The 23,490-nt window shown below is 44.5% G+C and overlaps 1 protein-coding gene across 2 annotated transcripts in view; it reads left to right on the top strand.

The window, feature by feature from the left end:
- The window catches only part of BRF1 (BRF1 RNA polymerase III transcription initiation factor subunit), a 329,398-nt gene that overhangs the window by 242,682 nt on the left and 63,226 nt on the right, over positions 1-23,490 (top strand). For both annotated transcript variants that reach the window (XM_030214801.1, XM_030214803.1), the window contains exon 15: positions 8,530-8,786. In XM_030214801.1, coding sequence (XP_030070661.1) covers positions 8,530-8,786 — 257 coding nt within the window. The remainder of the gene's footprint in view (positions 1-8,529; positions 8,787-23,490) is intronic.

Below are 23,490 nucleotides of genomic sequence, written 5' to 3' on the forward strand. Positions count from 1 at the left end.
GTTGTGTCCATCTACCAGCAGGTGGAGATAGAGAGCAATCCTTTTACCTCCCTATATGTGGTCATGTGCTGCCGGAAACTCCTCAGTATGTTCTCTATCTCAGCAGGTGGTGGTCACACACAGCAGCAGCTCTGGCTAGGTCTCCAAGCATAATTCTTAGGTTTTGTTGAGTACCTGGGGTTGAGGGCTCTTCTTGAGCAAGTGCAAACCTGGTGGTGCCAGGTCCCTCCTTTTCTCCCCCCTCCCGCTGGCTCCGTTAAAAAAAAAAAAAATTTGAACGTCCTTTAAGGGCGTTTATTTCAACGTTTATATCAGCGTTTATTGCAGCTGCTCACTGGGACACCAGTTCGTTACAGCTCGGAGCAAGAAGCAGGTAATTTTACCTTTTTTTAGCGGGCAGGGGGTTCCCCGTTCGGTCTCCACGTGGCTTATGGCATCGGAGGGCGAGGGCGCGAAGATTCGCTCCGGACCGCGTGTGTGCATCTAGCGGGGATGTGGGGTTTTCAAAGCCTGAATCGCCTTTGTTGGGCATCAGTTTGGAGTCCGGTCAGTGTCCCGGTTCTTCCTCCGGTGCGGCGGTTTTTCCCGCCATAAGCGCCCATCCCCCGCTGCTCGCCCACTCCATGTTGGCTGGCCACTCTGCTCGGACGGCTTCTTCTTGGGCCGCCCTTGAGCTGGGAGACGTTAATGCTATGGTCGCCCTTGATTCGGGCGACGGCAAGAACGCGGCCAAAGTTAAGCGCCGTTCTTCCCACGCGGCTCCTCAGAGTTTTGCGCCGGACGCCATTTTGGATGCGCAGCATGTTTCTCCCCCACTCTTGCGAGCGCCGGTTGAGGGTGCGTCTAGGGCCGTGGCCCAGGCGGCAGAAGTGCACAGTCTAGGGGGTTTCTCCCCTGAGTTCATTTTGCTGCTGCATCAGGCTTTTCTTATGATAAACACTGCCCCGGCTCCCCCCTCTGATCAAGGGGCTGAGGTCTCCGGAAGCAATCGCCCTCGGGTGGACTTCCAGGCCCTAGAGGACTCGGTCTCCTCTGATGTAGATGAGGGCAGCGTATCTGAGTTCTCCCAACGGTCCTTTGGGGCTTCCTTGGAGGAGACGGATTCCCACTCGGTTGGAGCGGATGACCCCTCTGCAGCACGGATCTTTCGCTCAGAGGGTTTGCCCAACCTGTTAGTGCAGGCCATGAGCATTTTGAAGAGTTCCTCTCCAGAGGACGTCTCTCCCTCAGCCTCTGTTGGCTCTGCCATTATGCGGGGGACTAAGTGCCCGTCTAGAACCTTTCACGTGCATGAATGCACACCTTGATTTCGGTTCAAGGTGATTTCCCAGAAGCGAGCCTTAAAGTGGCTAGGGCTATGTCCCGCCTCTATCCTCTGCCTGAAGGTGAACGGGAGGCCTTTCTTGGGCCTACCGTGGATTCTTTAATCACTGCGGTGACTAAGAAACGGTGTTGCCGGTGGAAGGTGGCACGGCCCCAAAGGACGCCCAAGACAGGAGTTTGGAGGCGGCTTTAAAGTCGTCCTTCGAGGCGGCTGCTTTAAGTTTACAGGCCTCAATTTGTGGCTCCTATGTGGCCAGGGCGTGCCTGACGCTTGCGCAGCGGGCTTCCCCCTTGGATCCTTCCTTGAGGGCTGATTGGCCAGCCCTGGAATCGGGCTTGGCCTACTTGGCAGGCTGGCTGTATGATGTCTTGAGAGCCTCGGCTAAAGGTATGGCTCAGACAGTCTCTGCACGGCGGTGGCTTTGGCTGAAGCATTGGTCTGCTGACCACGCCCCTTAAGTCTCGCCTGGCTAAGTTGCCTTTTAAAGGCAAGCTGCTCTTTGGGGTCGAGCTGGACAAGATTGTGACCGATCTCGGCACGTCTAAGGGCAAGAGGTTACTGGAGGTCAGGGCTCGGGCCAGTGGTGCCCGCCCCGGTTCCTCCAAAGGACGGTTTCAGGAAGCCCGTCGGTATTGCCCGGGCAAGTCGAACTCCTCTGCCCCCTCTTCCATCAAAAGGAATTTCTCCCCCAAGCAGCATTCCTTTTGCAGAGACCGCCTTCCCGGAGGTGCCTCCTCCGGTCCTCCCCCAGGGTCTCGTACCCAATGACGGGGCGCTGGTCCATGGCCCAGAGCAGATTGGAGGACGCCTATCCTCGTTTCTGGGCGAGTGGACCAGGGTAACTTCAGACGCTTGAGTGCTGGAAGTCATCAGAGATGGCTACAAGCTAGAGTTCTGCTGACCCTTAAGAATCGGGTTTGTGCACTCTCCCTGCAAGTCTCCGGTCAAGCTGTGGCAATGCAGCAGACTTTGGACAATCTGATCCGCCTGGGTGCGGTCGTTCCGGTGCCAGAAGATCACCCTGGCAAGGGATGTTACTCCATTTACTTTGTGGTACCTAAGAAAGGAGGTTTTGTCCGGCCTATCCTCGACCTCAAAGGGGTCCATCGGGCCTTGGAAGTTCGGCACTTCCGGATGGAGACTCTCCGCTCTGTTATAGTGGCAGTGCAGGCAGGGGAGTTCCTGGCATCCTTGGACTTCAAGGAAGCTTACTTGCATATTCCCATCTGGCCTCCTCAGCAACGCTTTCCGCGTTTTGCAGTTCTGAGGACACTCCCAGTTCAGAGCCCTCCCTTTCGGGTTGGCTACTGCTTCGCGGACCTTCTCCAAGTTATGGTGGTCATCGCGGCCTTCCTACGCAAGAAAGGAGTACAAGCCCATCCTTATCTGGACAACTGGTTGATCCGAGCCCCCTCTTATGCAGAGTGCGGCAGGGCTTCAGACCGGGTGATTGCTCTTTTGAGCTCCCTGAAGTGGATCATCAACTGGGAGAAAAGCCAGCTGCGCCCGACTCAGTCCCTGGAGTATCTGGGAGTTCGATTCGACCCCCAAGTGGGCAGAGTGGTCCTGCCAGACAATCGGATTGTCAAGCTTCAGGCTCAGGTGGACAAGTTCCTAGCAGCCTCTTCTCTTCGGGCTTGGGACTATGGGCAGCTGTTGGGCTCTATGACGGCCACGATGGAAGTAGTGCCCTGGGTCAGCTCTCTCTGCTGCAGCGATGGACTCCAGCTTCGGAGGATTACGCTGTGCGCCTTCCCTTGGTTCCAGCGGTGCGCAAGGCGCTGAGCTGGTGGCTGAGGCCAGACAAGCTGTCCGCAGGAATGCCTCTTGTGACCCCGGAGTGGGTTTTCGTCACGGCGGACACCTCTTTGTGGGGCTGGGGAGCCCACTGCTTGGGAAGGACAGCGCAGGGGCTCTGGTCCCCTGCAGAGGCAGAGTGGTCTATCAACCTCCCGGAACTCAGAGCCATTCGGTTGGCGCCTTTGGAGTTTCTCCCGGGCCTGGCGCTGAAGCCAGTACGGGTCCTGTCGGACAATGCCACGGCTGTGGCCTATGTCAATCGCCAGGGAGGTACCAGGAGCGCCCCTCTAGCCAAGGAGGCCATGAAGCTGTGCCTATGGGCGGAAGCAAACCTGGAACAGCTGTCGGTGGCCCACATTGCGGGAGTCATGAATATTGCTCAGGCGTTCTTGGACATCACGAAGCGCTGGGGCCAGCCGAGCCTAGATCTGATGGCGTCTTCAGCCAATTGCCAAGTGCCGCGCTTTTTCAGCAGAGGACGGGACCCTCGATCTCTGGGAGTAGATGCTCTTCTCCCACAGTGGCCGACACATGAGCTCCTCTTTGTGTTCCCGCCTTGGCCCATGTTAGGCAGGGTGGCAAAGCATCCGGGCCGGATAATCCTGGTGAGTCTGGATTGGCCCAGACGTCCCTGGTATGCGGACTTGATCAGGCTCTCAGTGGACGGACCTCTGCAGATGCCAGCGGAGCGGGGCCTGTTGCATCAGGGTCCCGTGGTGATGGAGGATCCCTCCCCCTTTGGTCTTATGGCCTGGCTATTGAGCGGCAGCATCGGAGCAAGCAGAGCTTCTCAGACAAGGTCATCACCACTATGCTGAGAGAGAGGAAGCGCTCTACTTCTACTGATTACGCCAGGGTTTGGCGTACCTTTGCATCGTGGTGTGAGGTAGGCTCACTTTCTCCATTCACTGCTCCAATTTCATCAGTGTTGGCGTTCCTGCAAGAAGGTCTGGAAAAAGGCCTGTCGCTCAGTTCCCTTAAGGTCCAGGTAGCGGCTCTTGCTTGCTTCAGGGGTCACCTGAAGGGTGTTTCCCTGGCATTGCAGCCAGATGTAGTGCGTTTTCTCAAAAGAGTTATTCACCTGCGCCCTCCTCTGCATGCAGTGGTACCTGCGTGGAATCTCAATCTGGTGCTAAGAGCCTTGCAGTAGCCGCCTTGTGAACCCTTGTCGAGGGCATCTCTGAAAGAATTGACGTTGAAAACAGTCTTTTGGTGGCTATCACTTCAGCCAGAAGAGTTTCCGAGCTCCAGGCGCTATCATGTCGAGAGCCCTTTCTGCAGTTCACTGAGGCAGGAGTGTCTATTTGCACAGTGCCTTCCTTCCTGCCCAAGATTGGTCCTCGCTTCCATGTGAATCAGCAGCTCTGTCTACCCTCCTTTCGTAGGGAGGACTACCCAGAGGAGTACTCTGCTCTCAAATATCTAGATGTGAGACGAGTCATCATCAGATACTTGGAAGTGACCAATGATTCCGGAAGTCGGATCATCTGTTTGTGCTGTTCGCAGGTCCTCGTAAGGGTCTGCAGGCTGCTAAGCTTACAGTGGCACGATGGGTCAAGGAACCCATTGCAGCGGCTTATGTGGCCGCAGGGAAGGTGCCACCTATCCAGCTGAAGGCTCACTCCACTAGAGCACAGGCGGCCTCGATGGCAGAGGCAGGGTCCGTTTCCTTGGAAGAGATTTGTAGGGCGGCAACTTGAGCATCGGCTCATACCTTCTCCAGACATTACCGCTTGACTGTGGCTGCTCGGGCGGAGGCCCGGTTTGGAGCTTCAGTGTTGCAGTCAGAGATTTCTGTGTCCCGCCCTGGGTGAGTACTGCTTCGGTACATCCCACCAGTCTATGGATTGATCAGCATGATGATATGGAAGGTAAAATTATGTATCATACCTGATAATTTTCTTTCCATTAATCATAGCTGATCAATCCATAGCCCCTCCCAGATATCTGTGCTGTTTATATTCTGGTTGCATTTCAGGTTCAAGTTTAGTCTTCAGTTCCTGTTCAGGAGGACTTCGTGTTCAAGTTTTTTCAATTGGATTCTTCAGGAGTTGAGACGATTTTGTGTTACAGTGAGCTGCTGCATTCCTCTCCCCTCCATTTTACGGGGCTGGATTGAGACCTAAATTCTGCCGGCGCTCCCTCCTGCTTCGTGCGGCTGTAGGGCAGCTTAGTTTGTACCCCTCCCGCTTCGGTGGTGTTAGGGTCAGTCAGCTCCTCCCGCGGTTGCGGTTGCAGGATAAGCCAGATCCCCCTGCATCGGCGGGTGTGGTGTCCCTCCCCCGCTCCGCGGGGATGAGCTGGACGGATTCCCCTCCCCCACTTGTGTGGGGATGAGCTGGGTTGATTCCCCTCCCCCGTTTTGGCGGTGGTGAGCTGGGCAGAGTGTCCCTTTGTGGGTGTAATTCTCTAAGTGTGAGTCCTGCGGATGGAGCTTTGATATCGACATACTGAGGAGTTTTCGGCAGCACATGACCACATATAGGGAGGCAAAAGGATTGCTCTCTATCTCCACCTGCTGGTAGATGGACACAACCCACCAGTCTATGGATTGATCAGCTATGATACATAATTTTACCTTGCTCTCTGAAGCTTAAGGGCTACATCTGTCTATAGCTATTCATTTCAACTTAATCCTTACCAGCTCTGTTTCACTAGAGAATATAATCATTTGTAAAATATTAAGTAGTAGTCTAAATATATTGACTTTTTCTGATTGGCATGCAGTTAATATTTTCATAAAATGTTTATCTAACACCGCAAGCCTCATCCAGCCTACAAGGCACTAAATTTAGATGAGAAAACAAAAAAAACAAGAGGCACCGATCTGCCTACTAGGGTAAAACAGAGTAAAAGCAGATCAAGTAAAACAAACCAAACAAATAAATGAAAAGAGAAGTGGTTTATTGCAACAGTTCCCCGACGTGGCCACGTTTCGCCCTCAGGCTGTGTGAGGGGTTAAAAAAAAACAACCTGCAAAATAAAAACATACATAAAAAATTATAACATAATAAAATGAATAAATAACTATAATGCATAATTATAAAAAACATAACGTTTAATCACATATACATAATGATAAAAATTATGTATGGATAAAAATGTTATAAAAGCAATTATTAAAAACATATATTCACAGACAGGCAACAGATAATCACAGTGTGATATTGTGTATGAGGATGAGGAGAAAGAATAAACAAATCAGTGTGATAGTCAATGTGGCATGCTATTCAATAATGCAAGTAACTTCATGTGACATAGGTGCTAAAGTGTTCATATATAAAGATTGCTCATTGAATGAGTAAACCAATACATACCTTAAAGGGGTTAAAACAAAGCACACCCCCAATAGTAAATATCAAACCACCTGAAATATGAAATATATAAAACAAACTTAATGCTTGGTCACCGCAAAATGATACCTTTTTAAAGCAAAAGTGTACTGCAAAATCTAATTCAAAAATTTTTTGCACGCATATTCTGAATAACTTTCTACTAATTCATTTCTCATTGATCAGGAAAACAGCACTGAATGCTGTTTCTTGATTATTAAGACGGAAATACCCATTTTGAGAATAATGGCACAAAATGCACATTTCACCATTTTGAAGTTGCTTTTTTGCATTCACTGCTGTTTCCTGATCCCCTCAATCAGCGATGGCTATATACAAACATCTATGTACAAGAAACCCACAGACAGATGCAGCTACCTCCACAACTCCAGCTTCCACCCTTCACATACAAAAAGATCCATTATTTACAGCCAAACCACAAGATACCACCGTATCTGCTCTGACCCAGAGGACAGAGACAGACGCTTTGAAATCCTGACTGCATCCTTCGAACAGGCTACAACCCCAAAATAATCAAGAATATTGCCTCCTCCCTCAAAACACCCAGGGAAAATCTGCTACAGTACAAAGAAAAAAAAGCCACAGACAGAATCCCCCTTATAGTGACATACAACCCAGAGCTGGAAACATTAAGAAAAATCATAAAGGATCTGCAGCCTCTACTCCAGGAGGATAAATTACTGAAAGAGATATTCCCATCCCCAGCAGTGCTGGCTTTCCGACAGCCACCCAACTTAAAACACAAGCTAATTAGAAGTAAGCTCCCAACACAGACTCAAAAAGAAGAAAATGGCACACATCCTTGCAATATATCCAGCTGCAGACTATGCCAAAACATTTCACAGGACCCCACAGTCATGCACAAAGGAAAATATTCAACATAAAGGAATCCTTTACATGCTCATCTTCCAATGTTGTTTACATCATTCAGTGTAAAAAATGTGACGAAGGATGCTATATTGGAAAAACAAGCCAGATGCTAAAGACAAGATTTAATTTACATAGACATCACATGAAAAATGCCAGTGCCAGCCAAGATGTTATGCCTGTGGGGCAGCACTTTACAAAACCAGAACACTGTACCAGTGACTTTATAGTAAGAATCCTGAAAGGTAACTTTAAAACAATACAGGAACTTAAGACCTTTGAAGTCAGAATGATCAAATATTTTGACACCCACCACACAGGACTTAACAAAGATCTGGGTTTTCTAGCCCATTATAAACCATAAAATTGTAATGCTCTATTCATCTCCATGCATATCTACCTGTCTCTCACCCATCCTCCCCCATCCTGTTAGACTGTCACTGAAATGCTTTGATGTTTCCATGCATATCTCTCACCTACCCACTCTATAATATGGTGTGAAGATATTTACATGCACCTGAAGAGTCCAGATAAGTAACCACTATAAGCCTCCCAGTATTTGCACTGTTATGTGAGTAGTTATACACGCAAGAAAGGCAGTAGGAACTGCCATCATCAGAAGTTGATAATCTTGAATTTTGAAAAGACACAATAAAAACTAAAAAAAGAAGAAGAAGCTTATAGAAAAAAAGGAAAATTATTACAATTAAGATTGTGAGCACTTGAAGGTAGGAAGAGGCTCTTGTCAATGATTACAAGTTGTCACAAAAGGGTTCTCACAATTGAGTGAGCAAAAAGGGTTGTGGCATTAATGGAGATTCCTAGCTCTCAACTATTGTGCAGTTCATCAATCAAAATAGACTAACAAACTGAAAGTAGTTGATAAAATCAATTCAAAGAGATGGTTACAGATAAAAGACAGACAGACTTTTTTTCAGTGTAAGAGTGTTGTCAACTGTTTATCTATTCATTTATAATAATGTGTGTGTCAGTGGTGCAGCATTATACCAGTTTTGCTGAGCATCACTACAGTGAACGTCCACTGAGTTGTGGGGGAAGTTTGAATTTGGTTGAGATTGGTCTGTTTTTGCGATGAGCAGCATCCCAAATATATGCCAGCTTGTTTTTCCTTTGAGATAATTTTAATTGTGTCTAAGCCACTTCTTCATGTTTACTATATATCAGCCAAGGAAATCTTCAAAAAAGCGAGAGCCAATTCGGGCCAGCACTGCGGGAGAAGCCATTGAAAAGATGCTGGAGCAGAAGAAAATCTCCAGTAAAATAAATTACGATGTGCTGCGGGACCTGAATAGCAAAGGAAGTAGCACACCAAAGCAAGAAGAAGACAGCTTGGATGAGAGCAGCAGTACCAAAAAACTGTCAAGAAGAAAATCTGCTGCCAACAGAAATATAACCAACTCTGTCAGCAGCATGGGCAAAAGGTACTGTACCTGTCCATTTCTGTCTTGCTTTCTTGCTACATCTGCTCAGGTACCTAGAAAATATGCCAGCATTTTTTGGAAATCTTAAATGTGCAGAACCTAAGGCTTTGTTTATAATGCCTTCTGAAAGCTTTCCTTTTTCATGTATGTCAACTGACAGCTTCAGGCTGGATTAATCACAGTAGAGAAATAATCAGTGAGAATTCCCCAGTGAGATGCTCTACCCTGGACATGCATTCTCCCTTATTCTTTGACGTTCACCTTTATTTTATAAGCTGCCCATTGGCTTGATAAAAAGTTTGCTGAAGAGTTCACATTTCCCATGGTTTGAAAAATAGATGGCTCTTATCTGCAGTGGCAGCTGAATGTGCTATGCTGCTTTTTGAGTTGTATTCCCTGAAGTTCTTTGTTAACCAATAATAAATTTGGTGGTATTATTTGAATACAATATTCCTATGTTTGCTGTTTGAGCCCAATAATTTGATGAAACTTGTTTTGTAGGTTACAGTGGCAATGTGCAGTTTGCTCATAAAGGGGAACAATTCTTAACAGGCATCTGGAGGGCATGCAGTAGGGGCTTATTCTATAAAGAATGTAGATGCTTCCTTTTCCTTTATAGAACACTAGTGTAGCTGGGTATAGAATGCCTAACGTTTAGGCACAAATACTTAGGCCCAGCTATCTGGTGAAAGTGTGAGCACCTAAGGTGCTGCAAGTACCCATATAACTTACAGTATTCTGTAAGTTACATGTGTAATTGGGAGCCTGCTTATGCTCTCGCCCTGTGTATGCCCCCATTGCAAATACATACTATGTGAGTTAAAAGGGTATTTGCAGAATTGCACTTAGGCAGCTTGCTGGCATATATGTGTACATATGCTAGTATTCTCAACATTTATGCGCATAATGCATGTGTAAGTGTTAGCACCTAGTTTATAGTATTGTTCCAGTAAAGTGTAGTATAAAATTGCTTGTGTGTGAATTCAAGGAGGAACCTGTTTCAAGCCTATTTTGTAAAGGCACATAAGCATCTATGTGCCTTTATAATAGGAGCAAAGTGGCAGAAATTGTGACTAGATTGAAGCCATATCTACTCCTGTTTAGGATCAGGCATAAAGTACATGTGTACTTTATGAAAAATTGGCTGGCTTAAGTAAATGGTGCCCAAATATGGGTGCCAACAAAATCAGCACCCATTCACTGTTCTATAAAGGGCTCTTCGAGATGAGCGCTCTCTATAGAATAACGTTGGGCGCCAGGACTTATACCAACTGAAACCAGATGTAAATCCCGGTGCATAGATTAAGTGTGCATCTGCAGTATTCTATAATACAGCACACCATTTTCTGGAATGCCCCTGACCCGCCCATGCCCCTCCCATTGCAGTTGTGCATGGATACACTTAGGTGTGTAAGTGCATTTCCTCACTGATTTGCCATTTCAGTCCCATTTTGGCGGCTTGCTTCCGTTGGAACATGTCTTTGCACTGAAATTGCCATCACGTGGGATTCCCTTGGCTGCTTTTCCACAGAGCCAAATGGACATCTTTGGTTGCATTCTGTAACATTTTTTCCCTCCTTCTTCCCTTCATTTCAGGAGTTTTCCCTGTTAGTTGCCTAACTGTTCTTTGAGGTTGTGTTCAAGTTTTGGTTTTTTTTGCGCATGCCAGCCAAGCATTGTATATTTTGAAATTGAGTCATTTTATTTTGCTGCAGCAGTTTTTTTTTAAACAATATATCACAGAAAAATTCCCCTAGCAGCTTTAAGAAATGCAGGTGGTGTGGCAAGACCAAATCTAGAGCAGATATCCACAATTTGTGCTTGCAGTGCCTTGGGCCCAATCATGAACTTTTTGATGTCATCTTTGCATTCGGGTGACAAAAGGAGATACTTTTGGCTGTTCCAAACAGTGTGAGATCTTTGGTGCTTCTAAGTCCATTCCGTCAATATCTGCATCGGAGGCATTAGGAGGTGCACCAGATGCTGCAGATATATAGACATAGGGAGTGCATCGATCATGTTCAATATCGAGTGTTGATCGAGCCCACTCAGGATCGGCTGTCAATTGAATCAAGCCTAAAAAAAGAAAAGTACATTACATAAGTATTGCCATACTGGCACAGACCAAAGGTCCATCAAGTCCAGCATCCTGTTTCCAACAGTAGCGAATCCAGGTCACAAATACCTGGCAAAATCCTCCCACAATACAAAACATTTTATGCTGCTCATCCCAGAAATAAGCAGTGGATTTTCCCCAAGTCCATTTTAATAATGGGCTATGGATGTTTCCTTTAGGCAGCAATCCAAACTTTTTTTTTTAAACCCTGCTAAGCTAACTGCCTTTACCATATTCTCTGGCTACGAATTCCAGAGTTTAATTACACGTTGAGTGAAGAAAAAGTTTCTCTGATTTGTTTTACATTTACTACTTTGTAGCTTCATTGCGTGCCCCCTAGTCCTAGAATTTTTGGAAAGAGTAAACAGATGCTTCACGTCTACCCATTCTACTCCACTCATTATTTTATAGACCTCTATCATATCTCCCCTCGGCCGTCTTTTCTCCAAGCTGAAGAGCCCTAGCCGCTTTAGCCTTTCCTCATAGGGAAGTCGTCCCGTCCCCTTTATCATTTTCGTCGCCCTTCTCTGCACCTTTTCTAATTCCACTATATCTTTTTTAAGATGTAGCTACCAGAATTGAACACAATATTCGAGGTGCGATTGCACCATGGAGCGATACAAAGGCATTATAATGTCCTCATTTTTGTTCTCCATTCCTTTCCTAATATTATCTAACGTTCTATTTGCTTTCTTAACCACCACAACACACTGAATAGATGGTTTCAATGTATCATCAACGATGACACTTAGATACCTTTCTTGGTCAGTGACTCCTAATATGGAACCTTGCATTATGTAGCTATAATTCGGGTTCCTCTTTCTCACATGCATCACTTTGCATGTGTTCACATTAAACCTCATCTGCCATTTAGATGCCCAATCTCCCAGTTTCGTAAGGTCTTCTTGTAATTTTTCACAATCCTCTTGCGATTTAACAATTTTGAATAACTTTTGTGTCGTTAGCAAATTTAATTACCTCACTAGTTACTCCCATCTCTAGGTCATTTATAAATATGTTAAAAAGCAGCGGTTCCAGCACAGACCCCCCTGGGGAACCCCACTAGCTACCCTTCTCCATTGAGAATATTGATCATTTAACCAGTTTTTAATCTACAATAGGACACTACCTCCTATCCCATGACTCTCCAATTTCCTCTGGAGTCTTTCATGAGGTGCTTTGTCAAATGCCTTTTGAAAATCCAGATACACAATATCAAGCGGCTCACCTTTATCCACATGTTTGTTCACCCCTTCAAAGAAATGTAATAGATTGGCGAGGCAGATGTCCCTTCACTAAATCCATGATGGCTTTGTCTCATTAATCCATGTTTTTGAATAGTGCTGGGCAGACTTATATGGTCTGTGCCAGAGCCGGTGGTTGGGAGGCGGGGCTGGTGGGTGGGAGGCGGGGATAGTGCTTGGCAGACTTATACTGTCTGTGCCCTGAAGAGCACAGGTACAAATCAAAGTAGGGTATACACAAAAAGTAGCACACATGAGTTGTCTTGTTGGGCAGACTGGATTGACCGTGCAGGTCTTTTTTTCTGCCGTCATCTACTATGTTACTATGTTTTTGAATATGCTTTGTAATTGTGTTCTTTATAGTAGGCTCTGCCGTTTTGCCCGGCACCGACGTCAGGCTCACCAGTCTGTAATTTCCTGGATTTCGTGTGGAACCTTTTTTAAAAATCGGCATTACATTGGCCACCCTCCAATCTTCCGGTACCACGCTCGATTTTAAAGATAAATTACGTATTGCTAACAATAGTTCCACAAGTTCATTTTTCAATTCTGTTGGTACTCTGGGATGAATACCATCCGGTCCAGGAGATTTACTAAATTGCCCCATTACATCCTCTAGGTTTACAGAGATTTCTTTCAGTTTCTCCGACTTGTCAGCTTTGAATACCATTTCTAGCACCGGTATCGCTCCCAAATCTTCCTCGGTGAAGACCGAAGCAAAGAATTCATTTAATCTCTCCGCTATGGCTTTGTCTTTCCTGATTGCCCCTTTTAACCCTCAGTCATCTAGCGGTCCAACCGATTCTTTTGCTGGCTTCCTGCTTTTAATATACCTAAAAAGATTTTAACTATGTGTTTTTGCCTCCAACACAGTCTTTTTTTTCAAAGTCCCTCTTTGCCTTCCCTAACAGCGCTTTGCATTTGACTTGACATTCCTTATGCTGTTTCTTATTATTTTCAATCAATTCCTTCTTCCATTTTCTGAAGGATTTTGTTTTAGCTCTAATAGCCTCCTTCACCTCACTTTTTAACCATGTCGGCTGTCGTATAGTCTTCTGTCTTCAGTGGTGGACCATTCGATCCAATTTGACTCTGGGACTTCTATTCCAAATTCCTCAGCCACAAAAAGTGCTGACAACGGATGCATCTCTCCTGGGATGGGGAACTCATGTAGATGGGCTTCACACTCAAGGTGCTTGGTCCGCCCAGGAAATAAATCTTCACATCAATCTCCTAGAGCTTCCAGTGATCGGGAACTCACTAAAGGCTTTCAGAGATCTGGTATCTCACCAAATTGTTCTAATGCAAATAGATAATCAGGTTGCAATGTATTACACCAACAATCAAGGGGACATCGGATTAGGCCCTCTGTGTCAGGCTGTTTGGATGTGGTATTGGACTTTCCAACACGGCATGTTCCTTTGAGTCACTCTGGTGGGCACAAACAATACCCTGGCTGACGGGCTGAGCAGGATAATGCAACCGCATGAGTGGTCTCTGAATATGGGCATAGCCCGCAAGATCTTCTGAGCATGGGGCACCCCCTCATGGATGTTTTTGCCACTCAGATCGATGACAAGGTACCTCAGTTCTGTTCCAGGCAAACTGGTGTCAGATGCCTTTTTCCTTGTTTGGGGGACAGGTCTTCTGTATGCATATCCTTCGATACCTTTAGTAGGAAAAACATTGTTGAAACTCAAGCAAGACCACAGACCCATGATTCTGATCGCGCCGTACTGGCCGAGGAAGATATGGCTCCCTCTTCTTCTTTAACTGTGGAGATTGGAGTGTTTTACGACCCTCATCACACAGAACGAGGAGTCGCTTCTACATCCTAACCTCCAGTCTGTTTTAAATGGAGGAGGTTTGCTGTCTGGTGTGAGAGCAATGCCTTAGATCCCCATACTTGCCCCACACTGACCCTGCTTAAATACCTTCTACACTTATCAGAGTCCAACTCCGTAAGGGTTTATCTTAGTGCAATTAGTGCTTGTTATCAGCATGTAGGAAGTAAAGCTCATCTCTGGACAGCCTTTAGTTGTTCGCTTCATGAGAGGTTTGCTTTTGTCAAAGCACCCTGTCAAACCTCCACCAGTGTCATGGGATCTCAACGTCATTCTCACCCAGCTGATGAAAGCTCCTTTTGAGCCACTGAATTCCTGCCATCTGAAGTACTTGACCTGGAATGTCATTTTCTTGGTGACTGTTACTTCAGCTCGTAGAGTCAGTGAGCTTCAGGCCTTAGTGGTGGATTCACCTTATACTAAGTTTCATCACATCAGAGTAGTCCTCTGCATGCACCCCAAGTTCCTTCTGAAAGTGGTGTCGGAGTTCCATCTGAACCAGTCGATTGTCTTGCCAACATTCTTTCCCTGACCTCATGCCCATCCTGACAAAAGCAGCTTGCATACCTTGATTTACAAGAGAGCTTTGGCCTACTATATGGAGCAGACAAGACCCCAAAGACAGTCCACCCAGCTTTTTGATTCTTTTGATCCCAACAGGATGGGGGTCGCCATTGGGAAACGTACCATTTCAATTTGTCTGGCAGATAGCATTTCCTTCACTTATGCCCAGGCTGTGCTAGCCTGGAGAGTCATGTCATGGCTCATAATGTCAGAGCCATGGCTGCGTCAGTAGCTCACTTGAGGTCAGCTTCTATTGAAGAAATTTACAAGACTGCGACGTGGTCTTCAGTCCATACATTCACATCACACTACTGCCTTGAGCAGGATACCTAATGTGATAGTCAGTTCAGGCAGACAGTGTTGCAGAATCTGTTTGGGGTCTAGAATCCAACTGCACTCTCCCAAGACCCATTTTATTCTGTTCCAGGCTTCACTCATTCAGATTGTATGTAGTTTTAGGTTAATCTGTATTATGTAGTCGCCATTGCAAGGTCCAGTTGACCACTGTTTGTTGTTTTTGGTGAGCCTGGTTGCTAGGAATTCCCCACTTGTGAGAATAGAGAAGCCTGCTTGTTTTCAGAGAAAGTGAAGATACTTACCTGTAGCAGGTATTCTCCGAGGACAGCAGGGTTTATATTCTAACAATCTCTCCCACCTCCCCTTGGAGTTGTCTCCTTTGTTATTTTTATTTTATTTTTTTGCTATAGTATTAAACTGAGGAGACCGTGTTCATGCGACGGGCAGGAAGGCACTCGTGCATGCGCAGTGCAGTGCGGTTCGCACTCCAGAAAGTTCTCATTTAGCTTTGGTAAATATCTGACCGGGCAACGCGAATCAGCGTCACCCACTTGTGAGAATATAAAGCCTGTTGTTCTCAGAGAATACCTGCTACAGGTAAGTATCTTCGCTTTTTCTTTGATATTAATAGCCAACTGGTTAATAATCATCCATCCGTTGATCACAGTAAGTTACTGTGTAACAAGAGCAAGAGACTCTTGATTGACAGTATAAGGGGGGAAAAATGAATGTCAGCGTAGATAATTTAATTTATCCAAAGTTCCCTAAATAACTTACATATCCGTGCAGTGTAGATATTAAATAGCACAGTGGATAAACTCTGACCCCTGTGGAACCCTGGCAGCAAGGTGCAATGCTATAAATACTACTACTACTAGTACCCTAATGTCTTGGCAGTGACTGATCAGATAGAAGGAAAACCACTTGAGGGATAGTACATGCAAAAAAGAGAAAAATCATGAATTAAGACAGGAAACGCTTTACAAATGAATATGTTCAGTTTCCATGTAAATGCTTGATTTGATATCTCATGATCTTGCTTAGTTAAGGATATTTCTGGATAATGTAAAGGTGGTAGATAGCCAATCTACCCATTTGGATTTAAGATAGATATGAGATGGGATGGAAATCTATGACCAGAATTGAATTTTAGTGTCTGTCAGGAGGTTTATATCATGCTTTGTGCTTTTTCCTAGGTTTTCTACCATTTTGGATTTCCCACTAGTATACTGTGTAAACATGCACTTTTTTTGTCATCTCATTTCAAATGTTGTTCTATTATGATTTGATATTACAGGTAAATGTATATTTTATTTTTAAATGTTATCTTGATATGAATTGTTAAGTACCTGAGGCAATGGGGGATTAAATGACTTGCCCAAAGTCTCACGGAGCTGCAGTGGGATTTGAACCAGACTCCCCTGGGTCTCAGCCAGCTGCTCTAACCATTAGCCTACTCTACAAAATAATGTTGATATAGTTGCTTGATATAGTTGCAGTTACAATCAGTATTTACATTTTAAAGTCTTATTTCAAATAATTCAGTTTAGTTTACTCCCCCCCCCCCCTTTTTATTTTACAATTCCACGCTAGCAGCTGCTGGTGCTGTAATTTCGACACAGCCCATTCACTCTGAACGGGCTGTGTTGGCATTACTGTGCAGCTTTGTAAAAGGGAGGTTGTCTTTTGTTTTGTAATGAGCCATGTAGAGAGCCTTTGGTTTATGGATCTGTTAGCCATCAGCTGCTTCTGACAGTGCAGGTGAAGAAACAATGGAAAAAAAATCAGCTGTTTCCAGATGTGGGAGGGTGAAGGAGGAAATGAGACCAGCACAGAATAGCCCAGCCCCTGTAAAATATGGGAGAGACAGGCTAGAGAGGCTGAACTATTCTGAAAATAAAGGTACAAAAAATGTTTAGTTTTGGTTTAGTGATTTTAATATGCCCGCTTTTGGAATCAGAATGAGTGTCGGGGAGAAAATACATTCTCTTAGGGCCCGTTTTACTAAACCGCAGTAGTGATTCTCAAGCAAAAACCCCTGGCCAGCGTTCCTTGTCATGCAGCTGGCTCACCATCTCCTTCCATACCTCCTTCCCCTTCTTCAGTCCAGCCTCTTCCAGGGAACTGTACCTAACTCCTGGAAACACACTCTTGTCACTCCCTTACTCAAAAAGCCAGATCTGGATCCTTTCCTTCCAGCCATCTTCCGCCCTATTTTCAATTTCCCCTTCTTCTGTAAAATTGTGAACAGATTCATTCTATCTCAACTTGACTCTTTCATTGAGCACTCTAATATCTTGCACCCTTTCCAGGCCAGTTTCAGAATCGGTGATATCACAGTGAACCTCCTAGCTCTCCATGATACCATTTCAGTTGCCCAAGATCAACTCCAATCTGTGATGATTGTTTTCCTAGATCTATCCTCAGCCTTTGACCTAGTGAATCATTCACAACTTCTCCAGTTTCTTCACGAAATCAAGATTTCTGGTACTGTACTATCTTGGTTTACTAGCTACTTGTCCATTTGTTCCTTTCAACTTCTTCACTCTGGCACATTTCCCTGTGCACTCAGTCATTTCTCAAGGATCTATTCTTTCCCCCACCCTTTTCAATATCTTTTTGGCTTCTCTACTGACAATTATCCAATATCACGGTTGTCTCCCCTTTTGTTACACTGATGATATACGGGTCCTTTACCATGTTCCTGATTCTTACATAAGTACATAAGTATTGCCATACTGGGAAAGACCAAAGCATCAAGCCCATCATCTTGTTTCCAACAGTGGCCAATCCAAGTCACAAATACCTGGCAAGATCCCAAAAAAGTACAAAACATTCTTCTTCTCTTGTAATTTCACTTTTGCGTTACATTTTGCATTGTTTTTGCTTGTTGCCTAAAATTCTTGCTGTGATGGAAATAGATTTTGGGCCCCTTTTACTAAACCGCGCTAGTGATTTCTGGTGCAGCAAATGCGATGCAGCTCAATCAGTTCGAATGGGCTTCATCGCATTTGCCACTCAGCAATCGCTAGTGCAATTTAGTAAAAGGGGCCCTCATTGTTTAAATCAATATGTAGTTCCTATTTGAATTAGGAAAAACTGCATCTGTTTTTAATCCTTAAACTCTTGTTCCTGTGGGTTATTTTTTTCCTGTTGAGTAAAAAGCAAAGTATGTGGATCTTATTACAGTAACATTACTATTCCTCATGTATTTGAAAAAAAAATCCTGGAAAATATGGAACAAATTATGTATAGATATTTATAGTAGCAGGAATGGTATTGAAATATAGAAAACACTAAGTAACAGGCCAGTAGTGTGGGAAGCATGAATGACACTGCAAAGACAAAACTATGCACACTGCTAATAAGATCTGTGGCTTATGATTATCTATAATAACGTTTACAGGTTTGAGTATGCTCCTATTTTCCTTTGACAACTTCGTTTGTAATTTCAGCTAACAAATAGCACTTACTGGGGACGTTCCATCCATCTGGCTGTATGTGTAGGTGCATACGCATACACACACTTGGGGCCAGTGTTAGGCTGGGGCCAGGGGTGGATATTTAGAAGGAGGCTCCCAAGACCACCATTAGGCTGTATCTGCTTCAGATTTAGACAGTTTTGGGGCACCCATAGCATGAATACCCTTTTTGCGCTCCTTCACCCCCTCCCCCCCCCAATATGCACATGTACATATAGATTTGATACTTTGGGGCTCATTTTCAAATAACTTAGGCTTACAAAGCTTCCATAGGTTACTATTGTGTATGTGTATATAATATCTTTCTTTTCACACCCTGTCCTTGAACAGACATGCATGAGTTTGCAAATGGAGGAAGGGGAAGCATGCCATTTTGTCACACTATAAATGTGCACTTCCCAGCTTTTTTTTTTTTTTTTTAATTTTACTTTTTCCCAAGATTAGTTCTGTCTTTCACACTGGCTAAAAATTGCTTCAGTATTGATCTGATTGTAACTGCAACTATATCAAGCAACTATATCAACATTATTTTGTAGAGTAGGCTAACGGTTAAAGCAGCTGGCTGAGACCCAGGGGAGTCTGGTTCAAATCCCACTGCAGCTCTGTGAGACTTTGGGCAAGTCATTTAATTCTCCATTGCCTCAGGTACAAACTCAGATTGTGAGCATTCCAAGGTCAGAAAAATGCATCCGGTACCTGAACGTACAGTGCTTTCATAGCTTTCGGGCTTGCAAGTGGTATAGAAGAAAATTAAATAGAATAAGTTTGTGTAAAATAAGGTTGAATCATTCTGTTTCAGGTCCTGTGTAAACTGCAGGATGGTATTAGGTTGATACTTGATTTTCACCATGCTTGGTTATCATAACTTCCTTTCATTATAAAAGTTAGTGCTCTTATTGAAAACTAAAAATGTTCTGTGATTCCTGTCAGGTACACACGGGTATGGCAGGAGTGGGTGAGCTCAGACCCTACTTACCAAAGAAAAATGAAGAATGGTGGCTGCCCCAAGAAACCCCCATTCCCCCCACCCCCTATTTCACACACTGCCCCCTTCCCCCTGGCCCTGACCAAAAATGTAGTAAAGTCAGGGTAAGGTCAGGGCTTGACAGCAGTGGTAGTGGCAAGAGCAGGCTTCTATGGTATGAGGCTATTAATGTTTCTCTGCCTGACAGAAATATAAGCTGATGACCCCTCATATCTTAGCTTGATTGTGTAGTTTCTGTTCACATCAGAGAGGAAAGACGCAGGCCATAAGAAAACCAGAGGAACATGCCATTGTGTCACAGTTTAATTTTTCTTTGTGTAACCAAGCCGTACTTATGTATGAGGATTTAGTTCATACTTTTGCGGTTGTAACTCAAGGCAAGTTCCATTTAGGCACATAAGTAGAGGACTAAGTGGAGGAGTAGCCTAATGGTTACTACAGTGACCTGAGAATCAGGGGAACTGGGTTTGTTTCCAACTGCAGCTCCCTGTGACTGTAGGCTAGTCACTTAACCCCTCATTGCCCCAGGTACAAAATACATACCCGTATATAATATGTAAGCTGCTTTGATTGTAACCATAGAAAGTGGTATATCAAATCTCATCCCCTTTCCTCTTTATCCCCTTTCCCTTGTCCTCATAGGACTGGGAAATATGCTCCTAAACTCATTTTTATCAGCCTGTAAAAACTCTTGCAATGATTATCTGAAACGACCAGTAGAAGTTTTTTGTTGGAACACCTTCCTCTCCTGTGAAAATTATTTATAATAAATACATATGAGGAGATCTTTATGAATGACCTTGAACCATGAAAGCTTTTACATATCCGTGCACATAGATTGAGGGTGACAGTGAATGGATGGATGTAACACTGTTAGTGGTGTTTGAGCCACTCTAATCTTATTTGATCTAGGTGGTTGCAGTGAATACAGATTTGGTAACCAGCTAAGATAGAATGCAAAAACTAAGTGCCTGTCTATATAGTAATGGCTAACTCTGTTTTGTTAGGTGGATACAATCTTTGGGCACTTCTTGTTGTCCTAGTAACATGATTCTGGTCTCTCTTGATAGAAGATGTGGTTATAATAGTTAGCATGTCTGGGTCTAAAAAATGTTTAGAAAAATTCCTGAAGGAAATGTCCATAGTCTGCTATTGAGATAGACATGGAGGAAGCCACTGCTTGCCCTTGGATTAGTAACATGGAATCTTGCTACTATTTGGGGATTCTGCCAAGTACTTGTGCCAACTGTTGGAAGCAGGATACTGGGCTAGATGAACCATCAGTCTGACCCAGTGTGGCTATTCTTGTGTTATGTAAGAAACATTATAGTTCAGTTGAATGCGTCCATAAGTAAAAGCCACACTTTTGTCCCGAGGGAAATTTTCCGTAACCTAATACAATCAATGGTACTAAACCACGCAGACTACTGCAATGGACTGTATGCTGGATGTAGAGAACAACTCACGAAGAAACTTCAGACAGCCCAAAACACAGCAGCCAGGCTGATATTTGGTAAAACACAATTTCAAAGTGCCAAACCCCTCCGAGAAAAACTACACTGGCTACCAATCAAAGAACGTATCACCTTCAAAATCTGCACCTTGGTCCACAAGATTATCTACGGTGTAGTCCCAGGATACATGACTGACCTGATTTTTCTCCCAACCAGAAACAGAACCGGTTCATCACAAACTTACCTGAATCTTCACTACCCAAACTGCAAAGGTCTCAAATACAAAACAACCTACGCATCCAACTTCTCCTATATAAGCACACGACTTTGGAACGCACTGCCTAAAGCTGTGAAAACAATCTATGACCATCTAAACTTCAGGAAATCACTAAAGACCTACCTGTTCGGAAAGGCATACCCTACTGACCCAACATAAATGCCTCAACTCAGCAACACAGCAAAACCATACTGGACACTATTTACCTCCCCTATCTTTGACCCCTAATGTGCCTGTAACTTAATCTTATTCGACCCTAACATCTAATTGTATTTGTTCCTTCTTCCGGACCTGGCGATTGCATTTTCGGTACTATGTAAGCCACATTGAGCCTGCAAATAGGTGGGAAAATGTGGGATACAAATGTAACAAATAAATAAATGTGTACATTGTTTTTATGGGCCAGGAATGCCCCTCCCAGTAACCCTAAAATAGCAGACACCTTTCATCAAGCATAGCAGTACACAAGAACATGTGTCAAGTCCTTGCAGATACTCAACCTCTGCATCCGTCTTGTGTAAAAAGTGCATAAGGGTTGGGTAGAGCAGCCACTAGATCCAGAGTATATGCACTGAATCCCAGCTCTGCTGCATTTGGCTTTACTGGCCTCAGAATGGGGGTAGGAGTGTGTAGAGGAGGTAAGCATATAAAAGCTAAGAGGGTAGTTGGAGGAACCTGAAGGAGAAGAGAAATCCAGGGAGGTTGGGATAAAGATAAAAATACAAGGAAGGTGAGAAAGGTGAAAGTAACTTGAAGGGGAATGGGTAGAAAAGAAGCAAAAAGGAGAGGAGCTGGGGTAGAGGAAGCAGAAGGGTGAAAGAGAAACTTTGAGGGGGAGTGAAAAAGAGGCAGTAGTAGTAGTGAAATAGGCAAATGGAAAAGGGTTAAGAGGCAAACCAGGGGAAGAGGTACAGTAAATATAGGAGCCTGGAGGGGGGAGGATGGGTGTTGAAAACCTGTGCAATGATTTTTGCAGGTTACTACTTGTTAGCTTCTATGAAGATTGTATTAAACAAACAAAATGTGTATATTGATGCTGACAGAGGAAGTCATAAGATTTTTAGTATAAAGTAGATTTTACTAAATTTGTAAGGGATTACTTAGAAATATTTTACAGCAAGACAATTGTTCTTGCACTCTTTCATGTCCTAAACATCAAGTGGTATAATTCCACACCTCAGCAATATAGCAAAGGAATTTTAAAAATGATTTCTGCTTGTGTGATACTGCTAAAATGAAAGAAGGCTACAAAAAGCAATGTGGGCCCATCACTGAAAGTTATAGCACCCTGTAAACAAGAATGAATTGTGCATTATTAGCAATATAGTCATCAAATATTTTATTGGGCTCTTTTAGTAGGAATTTTGTTAATCATTGTTCAGCTGCAAATGGTGAGATTTTAATTTCTTTTTAATGTTCATTAAACTTTTAAAGGCATAAATCATATTCTCAGAGGGCAAGCAAGCCATCTATATTCTTACATCTGGGTGATGTCATCTGATGGAGCCCGGTGCAGACGCTGACTAGTGAGATGTTTGTAAAAAATTTCTAGCAGCGTCCTACAGTGCAGGTCCCTCGGTATTCATTTTCCAGCTGAGCAGCGAGGACGCGTCTTCATTTTCTCCTCACAGAGTGCAGAAAGTATCTGGCCAGGGGTGTTTACAGTTTTTTTTGATACTGCATCCAGACTCTCTGCCATGAGTGTGGGGATGTGCAGACTCTCATGGCTTCATGTCTCTGATCCTAGTACCAGCGGTTAAGGAGAGGTTGGCGGATGCACCTTGCCAAGGAGACAATCTTTTGGGGGACAAGGTGGAGGAGATTGCTTCATAAAGAAACATATGGATACCATCCAGTCCCTGTCTCAGCAGTCTCCAGCTGCAGCCTCTTCTTTTAGGAGGTTTTCAAGTAGGCCTATGCGGTGACCCTACTACTCACAAAGACGTAGATTTCCGCCACCATCTCGCTCTGCCCAGCATCCCTAGGCCCAGTACGCTCGACTTTGCCAATCCCATCCTCACAAGTCCCAGCCAGCTCCCCAGTCAAAGCAAGGGACAAGCTTTTGACAGGCTCCAGGAGAGCATATCCGCAGGTCAGGTAACTATCCTGGATTGCCTACTGGTAGGGAGGAGGCTGAATTTCTTTCCAGCAAAGATGGTCCCTTGTAACCTCCGACCAGTAGGTTCTTCAAATTGTCCATCTTGGATACATCCTGCAATGGTAGCAAAGACCACAAAATTGCCCACTGAGAGCATTTTTCATAAGCTCTAGGCACACGTAGGCACTTATAGAGGAAATCTCCACTCTTCTACAGGCCAATGCAATCAAATCATGCCACCAGGGTAGAGGGAAGGAAGGGATTCTATTCCAGTTTCATACTTGTGCCCAAAAAGTGGGAGGATTGCGTCCCATCGTAGACCTAAGAGTCCTTCAGGATGATT

This window comes from Microcaecilia unicolor, chromosome 9 (assembly GCF_901765095.1).
Source record: "Microcaecilia unicolor chromosome 9, aMicUni1.1, whole genome shotgun sequence".
Lineage (NCBI taxonomy): Eukaryota > Metazoa > Chordata > Amphibia > Gymnophiona > Siphonopidae > Microcaecilia > Microcaecilia unicolor.